This window comes from Argopecten irradians, chromosome 10 (genome assembly GCF_041381155.1).
Source record: "Argopecten irradians isolate NY chromosome 10, Ai_NY, whole genome shotgun sequence".
Lineage (NCBI taxonomy): Eukaryota > Metazoa > Mollusca > Bivalvia > Pectinida > Pectinidae > Argopecten > Argopecten irradians.
In genome coordinates, this window is record NC_091143.1 from 30,011,017 (window position 1) to 30,030,268 (window position 19,252).

A 19,252-nucleotide genomic window follows, 5' to 3' on the forward strand; every position below is an offset into this window, starting at 1 on the left:
ACGTTTTTGGAGTTAAAACTGGGCACATGATGAAAGAAATTGAGATGTTAACATAATTTTTTACTTATTCAAAGTTATTGTACCGTGTAGCTGACTTTTACAAATATACCTAAAACTCCAAAAAGCTTAAGATTAGAACAAAAACAGCGATCATACTGATTGATCATGTCCAGTATATCTCCATCGGACACAATGGCATGTTTATATTTTTTGTTTTTACTTTTTTATGCCAAGGTTTAAAGTTCCTTTATGTTATTGATAGCAGGGACAGACGTTAGACAATCTAAAAAAAACAATTCCTAATTGATCTCAGTTGATAAGTTGATTTTCACGATATAAAGATTTTAAGTGTTTTTGATATATTTAGTCTTTAAAATCCTTGTAAAAATAGGCAATGACAATGACATTGTCATTGTGAAAATAGATTAATATGCAATGTATATCGAGTGTCAACGCCAGCTCGGGATTCCTTGGATATTTCCCGTCTATTAATTACGTAGTCTGACTGCTTGCAATAACAATTTTTTTTCATTAACTGACATATCGTCATTAGATCATTAACTTAATCAGTATACAAAATATGGAACTCTTTTAAAATAAAAGCATAACAAAATCCAGGGATGTAGATAGTATATGTACAAAATGGGACTGTATGATAATAATAGTATACCTCTATTAACAGTCGATATACGACTCTGTTAACATTACGTGTGTATATGTACAGTATATATATGGTAAACGAGTCAAGGTTGTAGACGTGTACTAATAATGTCTTTGTATAGGTTTAAAATCCCATGTGTATTGGCAAATGCCTTATAACATAAAAGACATTTAACTTCCTGTTCCATCTGATTGGGTGCTATGTTAAACGTCTCTATTATGTTCGGTATTCTTTTATATCAATACTTCCGTTATTGGTGTATACTCGTTAAATCAAATTACGCCTTGTGTACATGATGGCAGACGTTTCTGACTGCGGGACCAAAGACTCAGTTGGATCAGAGAGTACCTCTACCCGTCATCGTAAACCCTCGGGAACTGACAAACGTATCGTGGCTGCAATAGATTTCGGTACCACTTACTCCGGGTATGCTTTCACATTCAGTAAAGAGTATGAGAAATCTGCTGGAGCACGTGAGATATTCGTTAATAGATGGTCCCCCAGGACAGGGGCTCATCTCTCGGCCAAGGCTCCCACCACCGCCCTGTTTGACCCCGATATGATATTTCATTCCTTTGGGTACGAAGCCGAGGAGAAATACACTGATCTGATCCAGATGAAACAGCAACAAGATTGGCACTGCTTCAGGAGATTCAAGATGCAGCTTCATGACAGAATGGTAAGACTGTTACATTTTACAAATATTAATTGGCTTATTAGAATAGAACAATGTTTCATTTTAAAAGTATCAATTAGCATACAAACGTATAGGCCTACGTATATATGTGTATTGTACTACGGAATACACAATAGAATAGTAATACTAGACATGTATCATTTTACAAATTGTTATCGACAATGCACTTGTATAAATGTTTTGATGGAATGATCTTAAGGTCTGGTTAAACAATTGTGAAAACGACACTTCATATTAAGGAATTCAAAGTTCTAGTTGTATTGTAAACCAGCGTTCTTTCTCGACAACTAAATTTCGCGATTTCAATTTGAAAATATTTAATGAATATATCTTTAAATTTCATTGTGCAAGAATTGTCATAGATATCAATTCGCGAAGATAAACTTTCTCGAATTAACCTTGATCGCGAAATTCGCGAAAATAAATCGCAGGCGAAAGAAAGTTGGTTTACAGTAGTCAATATCGGCCTCCATATATGAGAAGTTTTGAGTGTGGTGCATGTATCTTTGTTTTGGGAAATGGGTATGATATGTAAATCCTTGCCCATATCATAGCGCAATCTCACCAACGCATCAAAGGCATTGAACAGCACACAACAATATTCCCAGTCATATCATACTTACAAAGGACACATATTAGTCACCACATTCATTCAATACTGGTAGGAAAAGAAATAACCACGAGTATAGACTATGATTCTCATGGCAAAATCACCGAATTACAAAACGTTCTCACAAGGGCGAACGCTCATGTTCATAGTCAAAATGTGACGATGTCAATGGAAATGTTAGAAGAAAGAATAAAGTCAGTTAGGAAGGAGGGAAAAGATCATATTTCGCTGTTATGCAATGAAAGGAACAATTACAATCATCAACAAATATTAATATGCGATTCGATTCGCTTATTGAGATGTTTACTGCTTTAATTCGATTTTTGTTTTTGCTCATACAGACACTCAAGCGTAAACTGAAAATAACTGATGAGGCAGGTCGCAAATTTCCTGCCAATATTGTGTATACTGAGAGCATTAAATATCTACACAAGAAGGCACTGGCCTCGATTGAGACGCAGTGTCATGTAAGTGACATTGGAGCAATTCATTGGGTACTTACGATCCCGGCCATTTGGACAGAACCAGCAAAACAGTTCATGCGTGAGGCGGCCATTGCAGTAAGTAGATATCAACCGTAAGTCATTTACTTGTACTATAAGGCGAGACACCAGTTTTTCTGCACTGTTAATTTTCGTTCTATATTCAATCTAATTTTACTTTTTTTTTCATTGTTTTCTTTTAATTTCATTTTAACTCAATTCTACATACAGATGTGGAAGTGTTTTCCCTTTAAGATAATATTTGTATATTTTCCTATGTTTCTTCTTCATACATGTAATATCATTTCTTGTGCGCCATGTACTTTGTGTAACCGTTTCTTTCGGTGTTCTTTGGGTAACAATATATTGATTTTCTTTAACTACTAATAGGACAGATTGAAAAGATTAATCGACTTGGTTAGAATCAAAACATAAACAAAATCATGTAAATTCAATTTACAAAAGTAAAAATACATAGATTACATAGGATAGATTTACAGTGCGCAAAGATTATTTACGCGGTGGTTCTTTATCACAGCACATGATTTGATGTTTAGTGTGGTCTGTGCCTGTTACAATTGTTTGTGTGTCACAGCTGCAATGAGTAGACAGCTTTGAAAACACAAGTGCTGATTTTAAAATTATTGACATTTTTGTTATCATTTGGAAAACAAGAAGCATGCAGATCTGTGCAGTTTTGAAGAATTCAAATAAACAAAAATACAAGTTTATTAAAATCATTTAAATTAGTAATCTTAAAAATTATGAATTAAGGTAGCTACATACTTTTGGGGAAACCAATGTCATTTTTTATCAATTTGTCTTTTTCTCGTTATTTTTATGTAAATTTCAAATATGTAAAGAAAAAATGGCTTCTTTAATTTGTTTTTTTTTATATAGATATCTGTGGCTTTAGATATGCCATGTTTTTTTAAGTCGGGATAATGAAAAAGCAATATGATAAATAAATAATCCCAAAATATGCTTCAATGTTTCACAAGAAAATGTGCTTCCTATATTTTGTGTAACCAACCTACTTGAATTCATCTGTATGCAGGCTGGAATCCCAACAGAAAATCTCCGGATAGCGTTAGAGCCGGAAGCTGCCGCAGTCTACTGTCGTTCTCTCTTAGACGGCACATTGACTGACTCGCATGACAACAGATTAAAGGATGCTTTCAGGCCTGGAGGGTGTTACATAATCGTCGACATGGGAGGTAAATGTATTGTAAACTACTATACTATAGAAAATAGAGTGATTTACACTATAGAAAATAAATAGAGAGTGGTTTATACTATAGAAAATAAAGGGATTTATATTATAGAAAATAAAGTGATTTATAGTATAGAAAATAAAGAGATTTATAGTATAGAAAATAAAGTGATTTATAGTAAAGAAAATAAAGTGATTTATAGTATAGAAAATAAAGTGATTTATAGTATAGAAAATAAAGTGGTTTATAGTAGAGAAAATAAAGTGGTTTATAGTAAGAAAATAAAGTGGTTTATACTATAGAAAATAAAGTGGTTTATACAATAGAAAATAATGTTTTTGCAATGTATCTCTACCAAGATAAAATAACAATTGCGTTGACATATGATTAAGATGATATGTATCGGTATCAATCTGAAATTATTATTTATTCAAAAATATTTCTTTTTTTATTTAATATCATATTTTCTTTATTCGAAATCTTTCAACGGTGTTGTTGTAGAGGTATAAATATTCTATATTTACATGTTACATATGTATCTACCCTAACAGGGAGATTGGAATATTCCGTCAAATGTTTGTGAGCATAACGTCATTTTCACAAACAAACGACGCCACAATCTATTCCTACCCACAAGAGCATAAAACTGTTTTATTGATTTATTTATTTTAACTCCTATATCTTGTTTGTGTCGAAGAGAAAATCTTGGCTTCAATATAATATTTTGTAAGAATTACACCTTAAAAGGTACAATGTCATCGCTTGTTTAACGTATGACTTATCAAGGTAATGAGACATATCTTGAATTCTTGCTATATTGATTTACGTCTACAGGAGGCACTGTGGACACAACTGTACACGAGGTAGCCGAGAATGGTACTCTGATGGAGGTTCGTCGAGCGTCGGGCGGACCCTGGGGAGGAACATCTATTGACGATACCTTCTACGACTACATAGCCGGAAAATTTGGTAAAGAATTCATTGACAACTTCAGAGTTACCAGAGCATCGGGACTGGATGATGTTGTCAAGAGAATTTGAGACACAAAAAAGGAAATTAGGTCGTGATGATAATTCAAAAATCAAAATTCAGATTCCTGCAAGACTTATAAGCGGAAAGCAAATCTATACAGAGCTTTCAAAATCTGGTAACTGAGGAAAACATTTCGCTCGACAAAGAGGAATTGGAAAAGTTCTTCCGCCCATCTACGGATGATATTGTTGCTCACAATCCGGTCTATCTTATCGGAGGTGAGCATGGTGGACCTGATTTTACTAGTTGGCGGATTTGCCACTTCCGGTTTTGTTAGTCGCGCAATCAAAAAAGCGTTTCCGGAACAGCGGGTCCTGGTTCCTCTCCAGGCGGAAGTGGCAGTTTTACTTGGTGCTGTGCTGTTCGGATTTGAACCTTTAACCATTTCTGCTCGCGTGTGTAAGCACACATATGGAATCGACAGTTTAGAAAAATTCTGCAAGGACAAGCACCGAGTTGATTACAAAGTTATGATTGATGGCGAGCCACATTGTGACAATGTGTTTTGGTATAATTGTGGCAAAAGGTGAGAGGCTGAGCACTTCTGAGATACGGTCACATGCCTATTCTTCCACACATAAAGAGGACCACAGGAAACACACAGTTATGATCGTCCCCATCTTTGCCTCCACCGATAACTACCCTGAATACACCACAGAAAGCTCCTGTGTTGAGCTCGGCTGCATCCGTGTGGAACCCCCAACAGATGGCTGGCCACAGAAAGTACACTATAATATCGAAATGTACTTCGGACACACAGGGAATTCGACGTCGTCGTAAGAGACGATTTTACGGGACAAATTTACAAATCCGTTTTTGACTTTTTGAAGTGAGAAATTTCGTTTTATCAAGACAAGAGATACATACTATAGAGAGTGTGTACTACATAGTATCTCATGAACTTGAATATTTATAGTCTTGATATTCTAACCAAACATTAACTTTTCAATTCATTTTAAGACATGGCAGTTATTAATCAAAATATGGTGGCTGCTTTCTATATTATATTAATACGACGGTCATCGCTTACGTTTGTTTGACCATTAAACGTAGTTGACTTATTCGAAGGTAATGAGACATATCTTGAATTCTATGCTTTAAATATTGATTTACGTCTACAGGAGGCACTGTGGATACAATCACACATTTTAACTGTACATCCTTGCCCGAGGTACTTTAACGTAGACTTATGGTAATACTATCTTGATTCTTGCTATATTGATTTACGTCTGCAGGAGGCACTTCGATGGAGGTTCGTCGAGCGTCGGGCGGACCCTGGGGAGGAACACATCTATTGACGATACCTTCTACGACTACATAGCCGGAAAATTTGGTAAAGAATTCATTGACAACTTCAGAGTTACCAGAGCATCGGACTGGATGATGTTGTCAAGAGAATTTGAGACACAAAAAAGGAAAACTAGGTCGTGATGATAATTCAAAAATCAAAATTCAGATTCCTGCAAGACTTATAGCGGAAAGCAAATCTATACAGAACTTTCAAAATCTGGTAACTGAGGAAAACATTTGGCTCGACAAAGAGGAATTGGAAAAGTTCTTCCGCCCATCTACGGATGATATTGTTGCTCACATCCGGTCTATCTTATCGGAGGTGAGCATGGTGGACCTGATTTTACTAGTTGGCGGATTTGCCACTTCCGGTTTTGTTAGTCGCGCAATCAAAAAAGCGTTTCCGGAACAGCGGGTCCTGGTTCCTCTCCAGGCGGAAGTGGCAGTTTTACTTGGTGCTGTGCTGTTCGGATTTGAACCTTTAACCATTTCTGCTCGCGTGTGTAAACACACATATGGAATCGACAGTTTAGAAAAATTCTGCAAGGACAAGCACCGAGTTGATTACAAAGTTATGATTGATGGCGAGCCACATTGTGACAATGTGTTTGGTATAATTGTGGCAAAAGGTGAGAGACTGAGCACTTCTGAGATACGGTCACATGCCTATTCTTCCACACATAAAGAGGACCACAGGAAACACACAGTTATGATCGTCCCCATCTTTGCCTCCACCGATAACTACCCTGAATACACCACAGAAAGCTCCTGTGTTGAGCTCGGCTGCATCCGTGTGGAACCCCCAACAGATGGCTGGCCACAGAAAGTACATTATAATATCGAAATGTACTTCGGACACACGGAATTCGACGTCGTCGTAAGAGACGATTTTACGGGACAAATTTACAAATCCGTTTTTGACTTCTTGAAGTGAAAAATTTCGTTTTATCAAGACATGAGATACATACTATAGAGAGAGTGTACTGTATTGTATCTCATGAACTTGAATATTTATAGTCTTGATATTTAACCAAACATTAACTTTTCAATTGATTTTAAGACATGACAGTTATTAATCAAATATGGTGGCTGCTTTCTGACATTTCGATGTTTCGCTCTGTCGCCTCAACAGAACGATATTTTCGTCTTTTCTCGGCGATTTAACGAAAAGATGCAATGATCTAAGACGAAAGAACGATAACGGTATTATACCAATCAGACACCATCATTTCTTTTTGCCTGAAAATTTGTCAGTGGTGCAGTTACCAAATGATATACCGGTAATTGGAGGAATCTCAATCCAAACTGCTGAACATGTTTTGCAATATTTTGGATTGCGAAAAATAATAAATACACAATTATTCTGATTGATTGAAATATAGCATAACTTATAATGACAATATATAATGGTTTACAATAAAGTAGAAAACTTTCTCCTCTGATGTAAGCCACAGACCCACTCAGACAATTCACATGTATTTAGATAAAGTGACACCGGTAAATGATCAACTATACACATGTACCTGAATAACAAAAAAAGGAAAATTGATAACATAATGTATCATCATCCTCATTTTGTTGTTTTGTTAATTTATTTATTTTGTTAAACTTTTATTTGAAGATAAGTACTGTTATATTGTACTTTTATGTTTCAAGCAAAATTAACGCTATAAAGAAAAAAAAGAAACACACCAACATATACATATTATATTTTTGGTTTGTCCATCTTGGCGTTCAAAACATTAGTATATATATTGATCAGAAGTCACTAGTACCTCTACCTAGTGAGAAAGTCATGTTTTTTGTAATCTGTCTCTGTACTGTTATATATGTGGAAAATGAAAATAAAAATTGTTTCAAATGAAAAATACGTACCCCTTTAAGAAAAGAAGCTGTATTTACAAGACAATTACAACCTCTATCCAGAAAACATCTTTAATTTATTCCAGATGCATTGCTTCGGTAAGATAACACTATAAAAAGGGCACGAGTTCCAACATCAAGATGAAATTTATATAGCCTTTACGAAGGCATTCAATAAGGTACCAATTACAAATAAACGGTTTTGAAAGACTGGGACAGGAAATGGAATTAGTCAAAACTTTGTTACATTAAATTGGATAGAAGAATGTAAGTAATAGATGTCAGCGTGTTACTGAAAATGGCGAAACATCAGTATTCAGCGGTATTCCACAAGGAAGTGTTCTTGGACCAATTTTATTTGTAATACACATCAATGACCTCCCAGAACTATCACCGTCTTCATTGTGCTATTATTAAAAAATGGTACAAAATGTATTATACAGGCAGATAAAATGTGATAAAGATATATTAAAGCACTTCAACAAGACCTGGATAAACGTCGAATATTGTCAGATATGTTTTTTTATTATCATTATTAGATACACTGTATTCATCCCAATATATTTTTATGTTATATAAAACAAAGACAGGACAATGAGGAACTAGGATATTAAATTGTGAAATGTTCCATAGGATATTGCCATAACTATTAATGGGATTGTAAGAAGAAGATCGTTTGCATATCTTGATGAGTCGATGTTTTAATTGTTGTAAAATCACCTGTTCATGGCTTGTTCGTTACCTCCCTTGTATGTTATTTAAAAAATATATTGTACTTAGGTGTATATATAATGCAACACGATTCAAGACTTTGTTTCGACAAACACAAATCTCAGTTGAACTATGGCGTCATGTGTCGTAAACTTTTAAAACTGTGTCATTTGTACGACTCAGTTTTGATATATTTTACAACGAGGCAGTATCAAGTCCAAATAAATACTGAAAATCGGGATTGCTCTGTCTCTGCATTCTTAGACACTTTTAGTACTGTCGATTGTACATTCATAATGATTCGTACAACTTACAACTGGTCTTTAGTCTAATCAAGTGAAAAAAAAATTATAATAAATATAAAACGTGATATAATTGTAAAATAACTGATACAATAATTCCTAACGACAGTAATAATAGTTATTTTAAATTTCTCGACTCATCCACTCTCTATCATATTCGTCTCTCTAACAACCATGCCATCCATATCCTCTCCCGCCAGATTTATAGTCATGGAACAACGAATGGGGAATAGGTGCCTACCAAGAAAGCAATCGTTGTTGTCGTAGGAGAAGTCCCCTACCATTGGTTTTAGTAGGGACCTCTACCACAACATAAGGAAACATGCAAACGTAGAGGTAAGTGTAGTACTTGTACACTGTATCTCTCAATATTTGCACTATTGAAACACACGGACAGGCCAGTCAGGGTTTAGGGGAGCTTTGATTACACGCTGGTACGTTATGCACCTGTGCTTGAAAAAACGAATGCAAACATCGGCCGACTTTAACATCATAATATATAACAACTAAAAGTCGATCAGCTGAACTATTCATTTTTATTATGTTTTATTAGCTATTTTTACTGAAGATATATATTAAATAATATTTAAACAGAAAATATATGATTAAGTTTAAAACATTTATAAATCAACTTGAAATAATAGAGTTACTTAATTACAATTGGAAGCTTGTATCATTATATTATATTTCTTTGTGAAGACAATTCCGATAACTCTGATTTCTTCTTTTTATACCTACATACATAAAGTGGAGAATTTAGATCTAGAGTTAATCCCCTTGATCAGTGATTACTACTGTACATTTAAATTTATTGCCGACTAAACGCGTTCATAATAGATAGTTTTACCAGAGATTTAAATAGTATATTTAAACATCTGGTTTCACTTGTTTAAGTATTGTCTTTATGTCTAATATTGTCTTGTACAATTGTACATGTACATACACAAAACGCCACACTAAGAAATATATCTGACAAGATACATCCTCGATACTCCAGGGGTTCCGATCACTTTCTATCTCTGTGATCGGAACCCCTGGAATATCGAGGATGACAAGATACGAATTATTATCTATATTTTAGTAGACGATGAAATATTTACAATAAAACTCCTGGGAACCAGGTCAATAGTTCGAGGAATACAGGGTACATGCATGTATTCGAGTCATGTAGATGTTGGTCATCGACAGTCAGAAATAGGTATTAATGCTCACAATCTTTGACAAAACTTGCATGTCAAATGACGATTTGTTTTCCAGTTTTAGAAATATTTATGAAAGTGATTTGCAATTTTAATGTTAATAAAAATGCACGTTGTAAAATGCTTAGATAATTTGAAGTGTGTGTAGGTCATATAGATTTTGTATACAATATGTATATGCACATCTAGGAGATCACATCAATACTGTTAAAGGTATGGCAGAAATAATTATTCTAGAAATACGTTATTTTAGGGGCGTAGCTATCCATAGACTCCTGTGCATCTACATCATTTTTCTGTTCATTTTAGAATAAATACAGATTACTTTTATACACAATATTTTAAAAGAACTAATTTTTTTATTTGTATCTCAAACTATTCTCTTTTAGAAATCGTAAATAAATGTATGTCTTCAACTCTGTGTGAAGTTTTACGTGAATGTTGCAGTTAGATGATATAAACATGTATATATATGTAATGTTTTATTACCTATAGATCTAAGTGATTTTTATTTTGATACATACATAATGTAATCTTCGCGAGGTATTTGTGTACATGTATGTATCTGAGACATTCTACAGAAATGTCTCACTTTCAGTTTTAAAAATCTTGTAAAATGACTATGAGAATATGACACATATTTTTATTTTTATTTATTGGACAATTATCACAGATCAATATGTCAAGTCTGAACATTTGAAAAAAACCCTGTTGTGTTTGATCACCATGGCAATGTTTAAAGTTTAAGCATGTCATTCCTGTAACAAAACAATGTTTTTTGTTATAAAAAATTATTTTTTGACTTAGGTGACACTTTATCGTACTTAAAATGGACTGTTTAAAAAAATTCTTATATAACAATACCACAATGTAGCAATTGCACAAAAGCGCAAGAAAATGTTAGATATAAAGGTAACATTTTCATTTTAACAATTAAGTCAAAACTATATTTTATGGATTTGTCATCACTATATCACTGAAGGGATTGACCACAGGTCTTTGGCTCTAATCCGAGTATATAATGTGACACAGTCTATATATATAGTCTACATATATAGAGAGAAAAATGTCTTTAGAGCCAAACGCCTGTGGATTGACCAGTACGGAAGGACCGACGACGAACGAAAAGCGATTGGAGTAGCCCACCATATGATCAATATAACACAAAGAAGACTATATGTGGCATAAAACGGCCTTATAAACAATGTACTGAATGGCATAGTCTACTTGCCTTTTGTCAGACAAATCGATTTATTGTAAAATGTTCAGACTAGGAATATTATTTCCAGTTACAAAGATCTCATTTTATCTTACCCATGTAAACTATTTTACTTTAAATATTAGACTGAAATAAGTCATATTTCTCTAAATTATTTAATACAAATTCACTGATTAAATCGGTTTAACCGTCTAATCTAGCCTATACGGGGATCGGCTGCTCTCGGCTAAATCCGTAGAATTCGTTTGTTTTTCATTCCTAAATATGTATATACCTACTTTCGGTTTCAGAAATAAATAGCAATGGGGTTTTCACTGAATGAAGAATTTCCATTATGTTGCTTATTTTAATTGAAGCCATGGGAATATCAACTCATATATGAAGGAACTAGCTGTTGATTAAGCACAATGTAACAATTACTTAAAGTGAAATAAGGTATGTATATCCCTAATTTCGAAGTCGATAGGTTGTCTGGCATGTCATGATCAGCTCACAATCAACAATCACAATCTTTCAAAATTCAGTTGTTCGTATTTCACGTTAAGTTCTGTTAGATTTACAAATGTAATCTTATTTAGAGTAAATGATGGTTTAGAGAAAATAAGGTTGACACGAATTCCTCTAATTATGGCAGATCTAGCCGAAACTAGACTAAAATGTAAGTTTCCATGCATAGATATATATGCCATTATCATGGTGTTTCTTCTAGAGTTTGATCTTCATTACTGCGTACAGTTGATCCACCGGGCCTCGTTACTAATGATGATATATATAAGATAGGTCAAGCCTGTATGTAAATAGACGTGACCTATCTTATATATATCATCATTAGTAACGAGGCCCTGTGGTTGATCATACATAGTTAAAACACATACAATGCCTATATATATTTAGTACTCGGGTATTTTTGATGTTTTTAAATCTATACTAGATCTATGTGTACATATGCATATTATTTTGAAGCTAATGATGGAATGAATTGATTAGGGTCCAAATATACCATAATGGAACATTAATTAATTGTCATTTACTACATTGTAGCTTTCTTTATAGTAAACTATTACTTTTATTTCATTTCCATTATTTTAATCTGTATACAACGTTAGTCGTTACGTACATTTTCTCTTACCCCAGACAGGGATAGCCATAGTATTACCGGTGTGAGATTTTTCTATCTCAATCTAGGGTAAAGACAAGCTATACAAGATCATTGCACGTGCTCAACAATTGTATGACGTCACAACAACAGTATCATGATGTCGCGGTAATAGCAGTACGTCACGAAAACAATGAAATGACGTCACAAAGACGGCGAAGACAACGATTCATTGAGTTTACATCATCCTCGCTTGCATAAGTGACACGTTTATTAGAGACACAAAGTGATACATTGGTTAAGACAAAAAGGATCATTTACCCTCTTTGGGATGAGACAGGCAATTTCAACCCATGGGATAAGATTCTTAAGCTGTCAAACACTCGGCAAAGCCTCGTTTTTGACAACTTGAGGGGTAAGATTCTTGTGTCTCTTCCCAAAGGGGGTGAAATATTCTATTAATCTCTCATCCTCATGGAATTGTATCGACTGACCATCAGGCCACAAGTTGTTAATAAGAAGTTCATGTAACTCATCTGGATTCTAATATTACATTAGATTAATTACCATAATTTGTATGTCCTCCTTACAATGTATATATACCAGTTTTAAATTTGAAGCTAAAATTGAACATGTCTGATCTTGAAATTTTTTAGCAATTACCAGGGTATGTTAATATTCTAAAGTTATTGACAAATCTATCATAATTAAAAGATCAGAGACATAATGAATTCACATCCAAATTAAAGTATAAAAGGACATCAGTCTAAGAGTATATTAAAATTTGCACATATATCGGAAACAAACCAGTTCTAATAGAAATTAGATTAGTTGGTTTTACTGGGATATGCCAGAAATGCCCACTGTAGTCAAATATTCGCTTAAACTGTCCCCCATAACAATAGTGGTCGGATGTCTTGTATGATGAACCGTGGCCCTATTGAATCAAGCCCAGTGTAGTAGAAATTTTACCTTTATATTAGATGCATGCTCTTGTCTAAAAATAATTTCATCAACTCCTCAGTGGTTATATGTATTGCATTTGTTTATCGTGCGTGAAGTTAGCTCAGACATGGGTACAGCGTGCCTTAGCAGACCAGAGGGCTGCAATGTTGTTATCCTTGGCAGCTCTGATTCTGTTGTAGGGGCCCGTAGAAATGAGAGGCAAAGATGCGAGGAGTATACAATGTAGGAGGTCTGGAGGATTTACCTCTTGGGAAAATTTCAATTTCTATATTCGATTTCCTGCATTCTAGTGAATTTTGGTACTGAAATTGCAGATCTCAAAGCATACACTTTTCCTTCCTGAACTTAACTTGAACATGTCTTAAATATAACAGACAATCTCTGCAGAGCTACTGCAATCTGACATTCTGGCTGTGTCGACCTCTGGTGTACATTTTGTACCTGTTTAATTGTATTGATCAACGATTTGGAATTTCAATGGTTTCAATCCAAATACTTAACAATGTCTTGAAATTTGTCAATATTTTTTATTACATGTTTCATAAAGAATGTAGAACAATACATTTACGCCATATTTTGCTTCATGGTTATGTAACAGAATTAGCCTCACTGAATTGTCTCTTAAACCCAAATGCATGTATACATGTGTATACATGTATATATATATTTGGCTGGATATTCTTCACATAAACAGACAACCAGAATATACTGACTCTTTAATTACAGCTCCAGTAAAGTCCTTCAGGCAACTAAGTCACTATTTTTAGCAAGTGATAAAAATGTACAATTTGAGCCCTGAACATCTCAACAATAAGGAAAATCTCCAGCAATACATTTGATAGGGGGAAAAAACGTAGATTTGAGGAATTTTCAGTCCTCAAGTCATCGATGATCTACTATACTTCAAGTTCTTTTTTCTTTAATTCTTCTAGTCCTAAAGTTTAACTACTCTCAAGTATCCTACTGTATCCCCCTACATGTACTATTATACTAACCATGCATACACTAAGTTTTAAATGCTGAAAATACCAGGGCTGGCAAGCTCACCAACTTCATAACAGTAGAAGAGAAGATGTAGAGGCTAGATATATAGCGGTTTGAGCCCATGACCTCCAAACATAATCAAGCCTGATTATCAAGCCACCAGTGTAGCATCTACAATTTTTGACAAACTGATATTACCGTATTCGACCCAATAACGACCCAGGGCGTTTAGAAAATTGAAAAAAAATGAAAAGATGCTTATACTAAGACGAAATTATTGCAAAAACAAAGTAATACAGTTTTGATAGTTTTAGTCTTTATTTATGCCTGGGCAGTCGAAATTGAGGAATCAAAAGGGGGAGGGAGGCTAATAGGGATATGGGCGGTTATTGGATCGAATAAAATAAGTGAATAAGTGTTAAATTCCTGTGGAGATCGAAATATTCATATAGCTTCACAATATAAATTGACCAATTAGTATACGTTTATACAGTGCATGACCACAACTAAGTATTTTTCATATGTAATGAATCTTAATATATCAAAAAATCAATATATATCAGACCCTGCTGTTTATTTTTAAAACACATGTATATATACACACAGTGTATATAATTTTTATATTGATGGCTAACATATTTCCTGGTGTATAGGGCAAGGTACATGTATAACCAAAGCTTGGAAGTGGAAATAATATTATCAACGAGTTTCATGCCATAGCACAATTTCCCCATCATTATCTTCATGAGTGCTATTAACTGAAGTCAGATATTGAACAAATACATCCATGAGTCTATACGATTTGTAGTTTTAGAGGACTGCCATTGTCTTGACTTGAAATGATTGTAACGTCTATTTGTATTTTACAAAATATAACCAGTTCATGGTTTCCCGGTTTATCATAAGAAATTAGAAATAGTTAAATTTTATGTACTCTAGATCTTGAAGCCAAGAAGTGATATTTTTAATCTCTAAAATTAAATTTTTGACTTTAAGTTAAAGACTAAAAGTGTTGCTTGCTTCTTTTTGAAAAATAAACCATTAGAGCTATTATAATAGTAGATTAAATCAAATATTATTATAAATATTAATTAATAATAGCAATTATTATGACCGTTTATTCCGTATGAAAATTATCCAGATAAAATAAAATCAAGACACTGGCAGAGTGGTTAAGGTGTTGCAGCTGACATATTACCACTAGCCGGCATCCACCTCTGGATTTAGAGTTAGAATCCCATGTTAGGCATTTGTTACTGCAGGTCAGTGCTTTTTCTCGGGGTACTCTGGCTTTCCTCCACCTCCTAAACCTGGCACTTCCTTAAATGGCTTGGCCTGGCTTTTAATAGAATGTTACAGTAAAATAAAAACAAATTACAAAATCAAAATTTAGATGCAGTAAAGTTACCATTTGTTGAAAAATTGTAATTGTTAATGAATAAAGTTAGGGTAATAGGTTTTATTTAATTAATTTTAATCAAATTTGTGTCCCTTAACTTTATCAAAATGTTGGGATGTAAATACCAGTGAAGCACATTTAGAAAATAATTTGACTTACTGCTAATTAAATTTTTATTTTGTTATTGATGTTTTAAGAAACCTTTAAATTTTCCTCCGGAAAGGTAGTGGGCCTTTAAAGTATTTGATTATTCAGTGTTTGAATCATTAGTGTGAGAAAAAAAAAATCTGCGGCCTAACAAAACATTCGACTTATCTGATGTATATTAGATTCAAGCATGTTTAAAACAATTGAATTTTACCATACATTGAATTAGTTAATCAGATAATAAAATTGGCAATATTATGTAGATTTATCTTTGTTTAGTACATGTACTAATAAAACTAAATGTTTTAGTAGATGTAGAGTACTGTCGAAGTCTTCTTCCTCAATCTACACTTTCAGTTATTGTCAACTTCCTGTATGTATTTCAGATATATGTAAAAATGCACGAAGAATAAGTGAGGTAAAATTATAATAACTTATTGTATATATAGTAAGTTATTGAATATGTATGTAATGTTAAGGAATGTACAGCTGGATGTAATTTTAACATAATGTTATATAAACATTTCATCAATGTGGAAAGGTCTGATATCGCATAGATTGAAGTACATATTATTGCAGGAGAGATATATTCGTTATCTTGCGTAGAGTGACATTATACACAGATAATGTAATGGTTGCAAATGTTTGACCTGAGCAATTAGAAGGTATTAAATTAACTTCATACTGATTAATTATAAAAACTCTCATTATGTCAGCAGGTAAGGATTTTTTTTAAAATTTTTTTAAATAGATGTCTTTTCCTTTTAAACTTTATGATTGATTGATTTTCATGTTTATCTTAAACAGATTAAAGAGATCAACACATATACTACATACATTCAGTAAAACACAGTTATAACAAATATCTGGAAATGGACAAAAAAATCACTTCGTTATAATCATAGTACGTTATACATATAACAGACATATTATTGTATAAGGAACCTTGATGGGGGAATGAAATAAACATGTTTTACTGTATTGACACATGGAATTAATTATTTTAGTGTCAGTATCAGCTTGCAAGCATGAGTTGAGGTTTAACATGGTGAACATATAAACAAAGAAACACTGTTATATAACAATACATCATAAGATGTAGGAATCTTTTTAAGGAAGAAAACACATTTATACAGCATCTTGAAAATTTGAAGAGGATCAAATGGAGTTGAAATAATGCTTCCTTATCGACCAAAATTTTACACTGACATAGGATTATGGGCATTTATTTTAAAGCAGAAAATATTTTGGGGAAAAAAAATCAAGAGGCCCAATTGGCTAAAATGTACTTGCCATTGGTTAGTTTAAACTTTATTTTATTTGAAATAAAAATTCAAGTGGTAAACAGCATATCAGAAATTAAGGATTCGAAAAAAAGTATTTACACTTTTAAATATAACTAGCGGGCAGCATACTTATCAAAAAGGAAGAAAAGAAAGAAATGGAAAGGTCTTTGGGATGAGAGAGGAATGGGTTAAATTCTTGTTAGTAAAGCTAGGCTGAATGAGAGACAAGCTCTATATTTATACTTGTTCTCACACAGCTCTTGTTTGGATGTTTTATCTGAGCTCTAAATGTATAATTATTGAACCAATATATCTGTCACTCAGCTATAACTAGCTATAAGGAACCCCGCCATTTTATCAAAGCCCAGAGATGGAGGTCAGTAGTGGTCCGTTAATGTTAAAAGACTGTTTTACTTGGCCACTATAGATGTATTAATGTTTACTAAAAAATGAAATTAAAGATTGATGTCCAAAGTTTTAATAGTTATGAAAATACATAAGAAATCTTTTTAATGGATCCTGGATAATTTCAAAGTTTATAATGCCAATTTGTCTAAACTTTTACTTGTCACTGTAGCATTAAATCAATGAAAAGATATTCAATAAAGTAACATTTTCACTTTAATGTACAGTACATATTGTATATTTCTAAAAGAACCCAATCTCTTAAAGTGACTGTGGAATTTCCATAGGCAATCCGTCCACAGAGAAATAAAATTCTATGGACCCTGTCATATTTTAATTAATGAGTGTAATTAATGTTGCCTTTTCTTTTAAAGAATGGCTTTTAACGGTTTTGGACAAGGCCCTGGAGCCCCTCCTGGAGGAATGAGTGGAATTCCTGGAATGTCAGGACAACAACAGGGAATAGGTAATCTGCCTCCTGAGTATGCTGGCTTGGCTAACTTAAGTGAAGAGGACAGAAATGCTGCATTAGAAGCCATGCTGGGTAAGGAGGGTTTGCGACAACTTCAGCAACAGCAGATAGGACAGAGCAGTCTGCCAGGCGGTCCAGCTGGGTACGGTAATCCAGGAATGGGTCTAGGCCACGGCATGAATAATCTTCCGCCAGGAATGAATGGTTATGGTGGAGAGGACATGGCAAATTCAGGAAACATGGGAAATTTGTTCGGTGGTGGTGACTTGGCAAATTCAAGGAGTTTTGCTGGATTGAATAGGCCAGGTAGTGCTAACGGATTACCAGGATATCCGAGCTCCGGAGCTGGTGGCAGCATGAGAGCACCCCCAACAGGCAGGGGTGGCGGTGGGATGGATTTCGGCAGTAGAACTATGGGGCCATCCGCAGGTGGAGGTGCAAACTTTGGGGGACCTGGTATGAGGGCCATGAATGGTGGTGACAGTGGGAATATGTACGGTGGTGGCGTCAGTGGGAATATGTACGGTGGTGGCATCAGTGGGAATATGTACTGTGGTGGCGACGTCGGGAATATGTATAGTGGTGGCAACGGTGGGAATATGTATGGTGGTGGCGACCAAAATAGACGGATGTTTAACACGCCACAGAATTTCATGGGACAAGGAGGATTGGCGGCTCAGTATGGAGGGGAGTCACAACTACCTCCAGCAATGTCAGGTAAGTCTACATTGACCTGCCACTGCCTGTAAATCAATACAGAAAATACGTTTATAATGAACACACTGGCAACAAAATGGTTATAATGTAATTTTCACTCCCTGCCAAGGTTCCAGTTTGTGTACCTTATTCGCCGTAATTAGTGCCCCTCCCCATAAGCGCCCTAAGAGTTAAAAAATAAAAGTTGTAGTGGAATGTGCCACTTTAACAAATCAATGGTAAATCTTACTTTGTCCATGTTGTTTTGAAGTCTGGAAATAGATGTATTGAAATATTCTTATTGCAGATTGAGAAATGTTGAATTTTATAGTTGATATATAGTTCATTATCAAAGGGTCATCTCGGATCCTTAAAACTGGAAATTAAATAACATTATTAATAAATCATTAATAATGAATTGAATAATGCTTCTATTTGTTATTGGTTACCTAGGTAACAGCTGAAGTAATAATGCTTCTATTTGTTATTGGTTACCTAGGTAACAGCTGAGGTAATAATGC

General features: G+C 34.2%; 2 protein-coding genes and 2 pseudogenes across 2 annotated transcripts in view; all 4 read left to right on the forward strand.

Moving 5' to 3' along the window:
• The window catches only part of LOC138333616 (uncharacterized), a 97,743-nt gene that overhangs the window by 55,710 nt on the left and 22,781 nt on the right, over positions 1 to 19,252 (forward strand). The window lies entirely within an intron of this gene.
• LOC138333614 (heat shock 70 kDa protein 12A-like) lies at positions 868 to 5,671 on the forward strand (annotated as a pseudogene).
• LOC138333615 (heat shock 70 kDa protein 12A-like) lies at positions 5,943 to 7,368 on the forward strand (annotated as a pseudogene).
• On the forward strand, positions 11,565 to 19,043 carry LOC138334001 (uncharacterized PE-PGRS family protein PE_PGRS20-like). The gene is made up of 3 exons (XM_069282726.1): positions 11,565 to 11,715; positions 17,938 to 18,752; positions 19,039 to 19,043. The coding sequence occupies exons 2-3, from the start codon at positions 17,939 to 17,941 to the stop codon at positions 19,041 to 19,043; spliced, it is 819 nt and encodes a 272-aa protein (XP_069138827.1). The 5' UTR covers positions 11,565 to 11,715; position 17,938.

Coding starts and splice junctions, on each gene's coding strand:
- LOC138334001 (XM_069282726.1), top strand. CDS start 17,939: ATGGCTTTTAACGGTTTTGGACAAGGCCCTGGAGCCCCTCCTGGAGGA.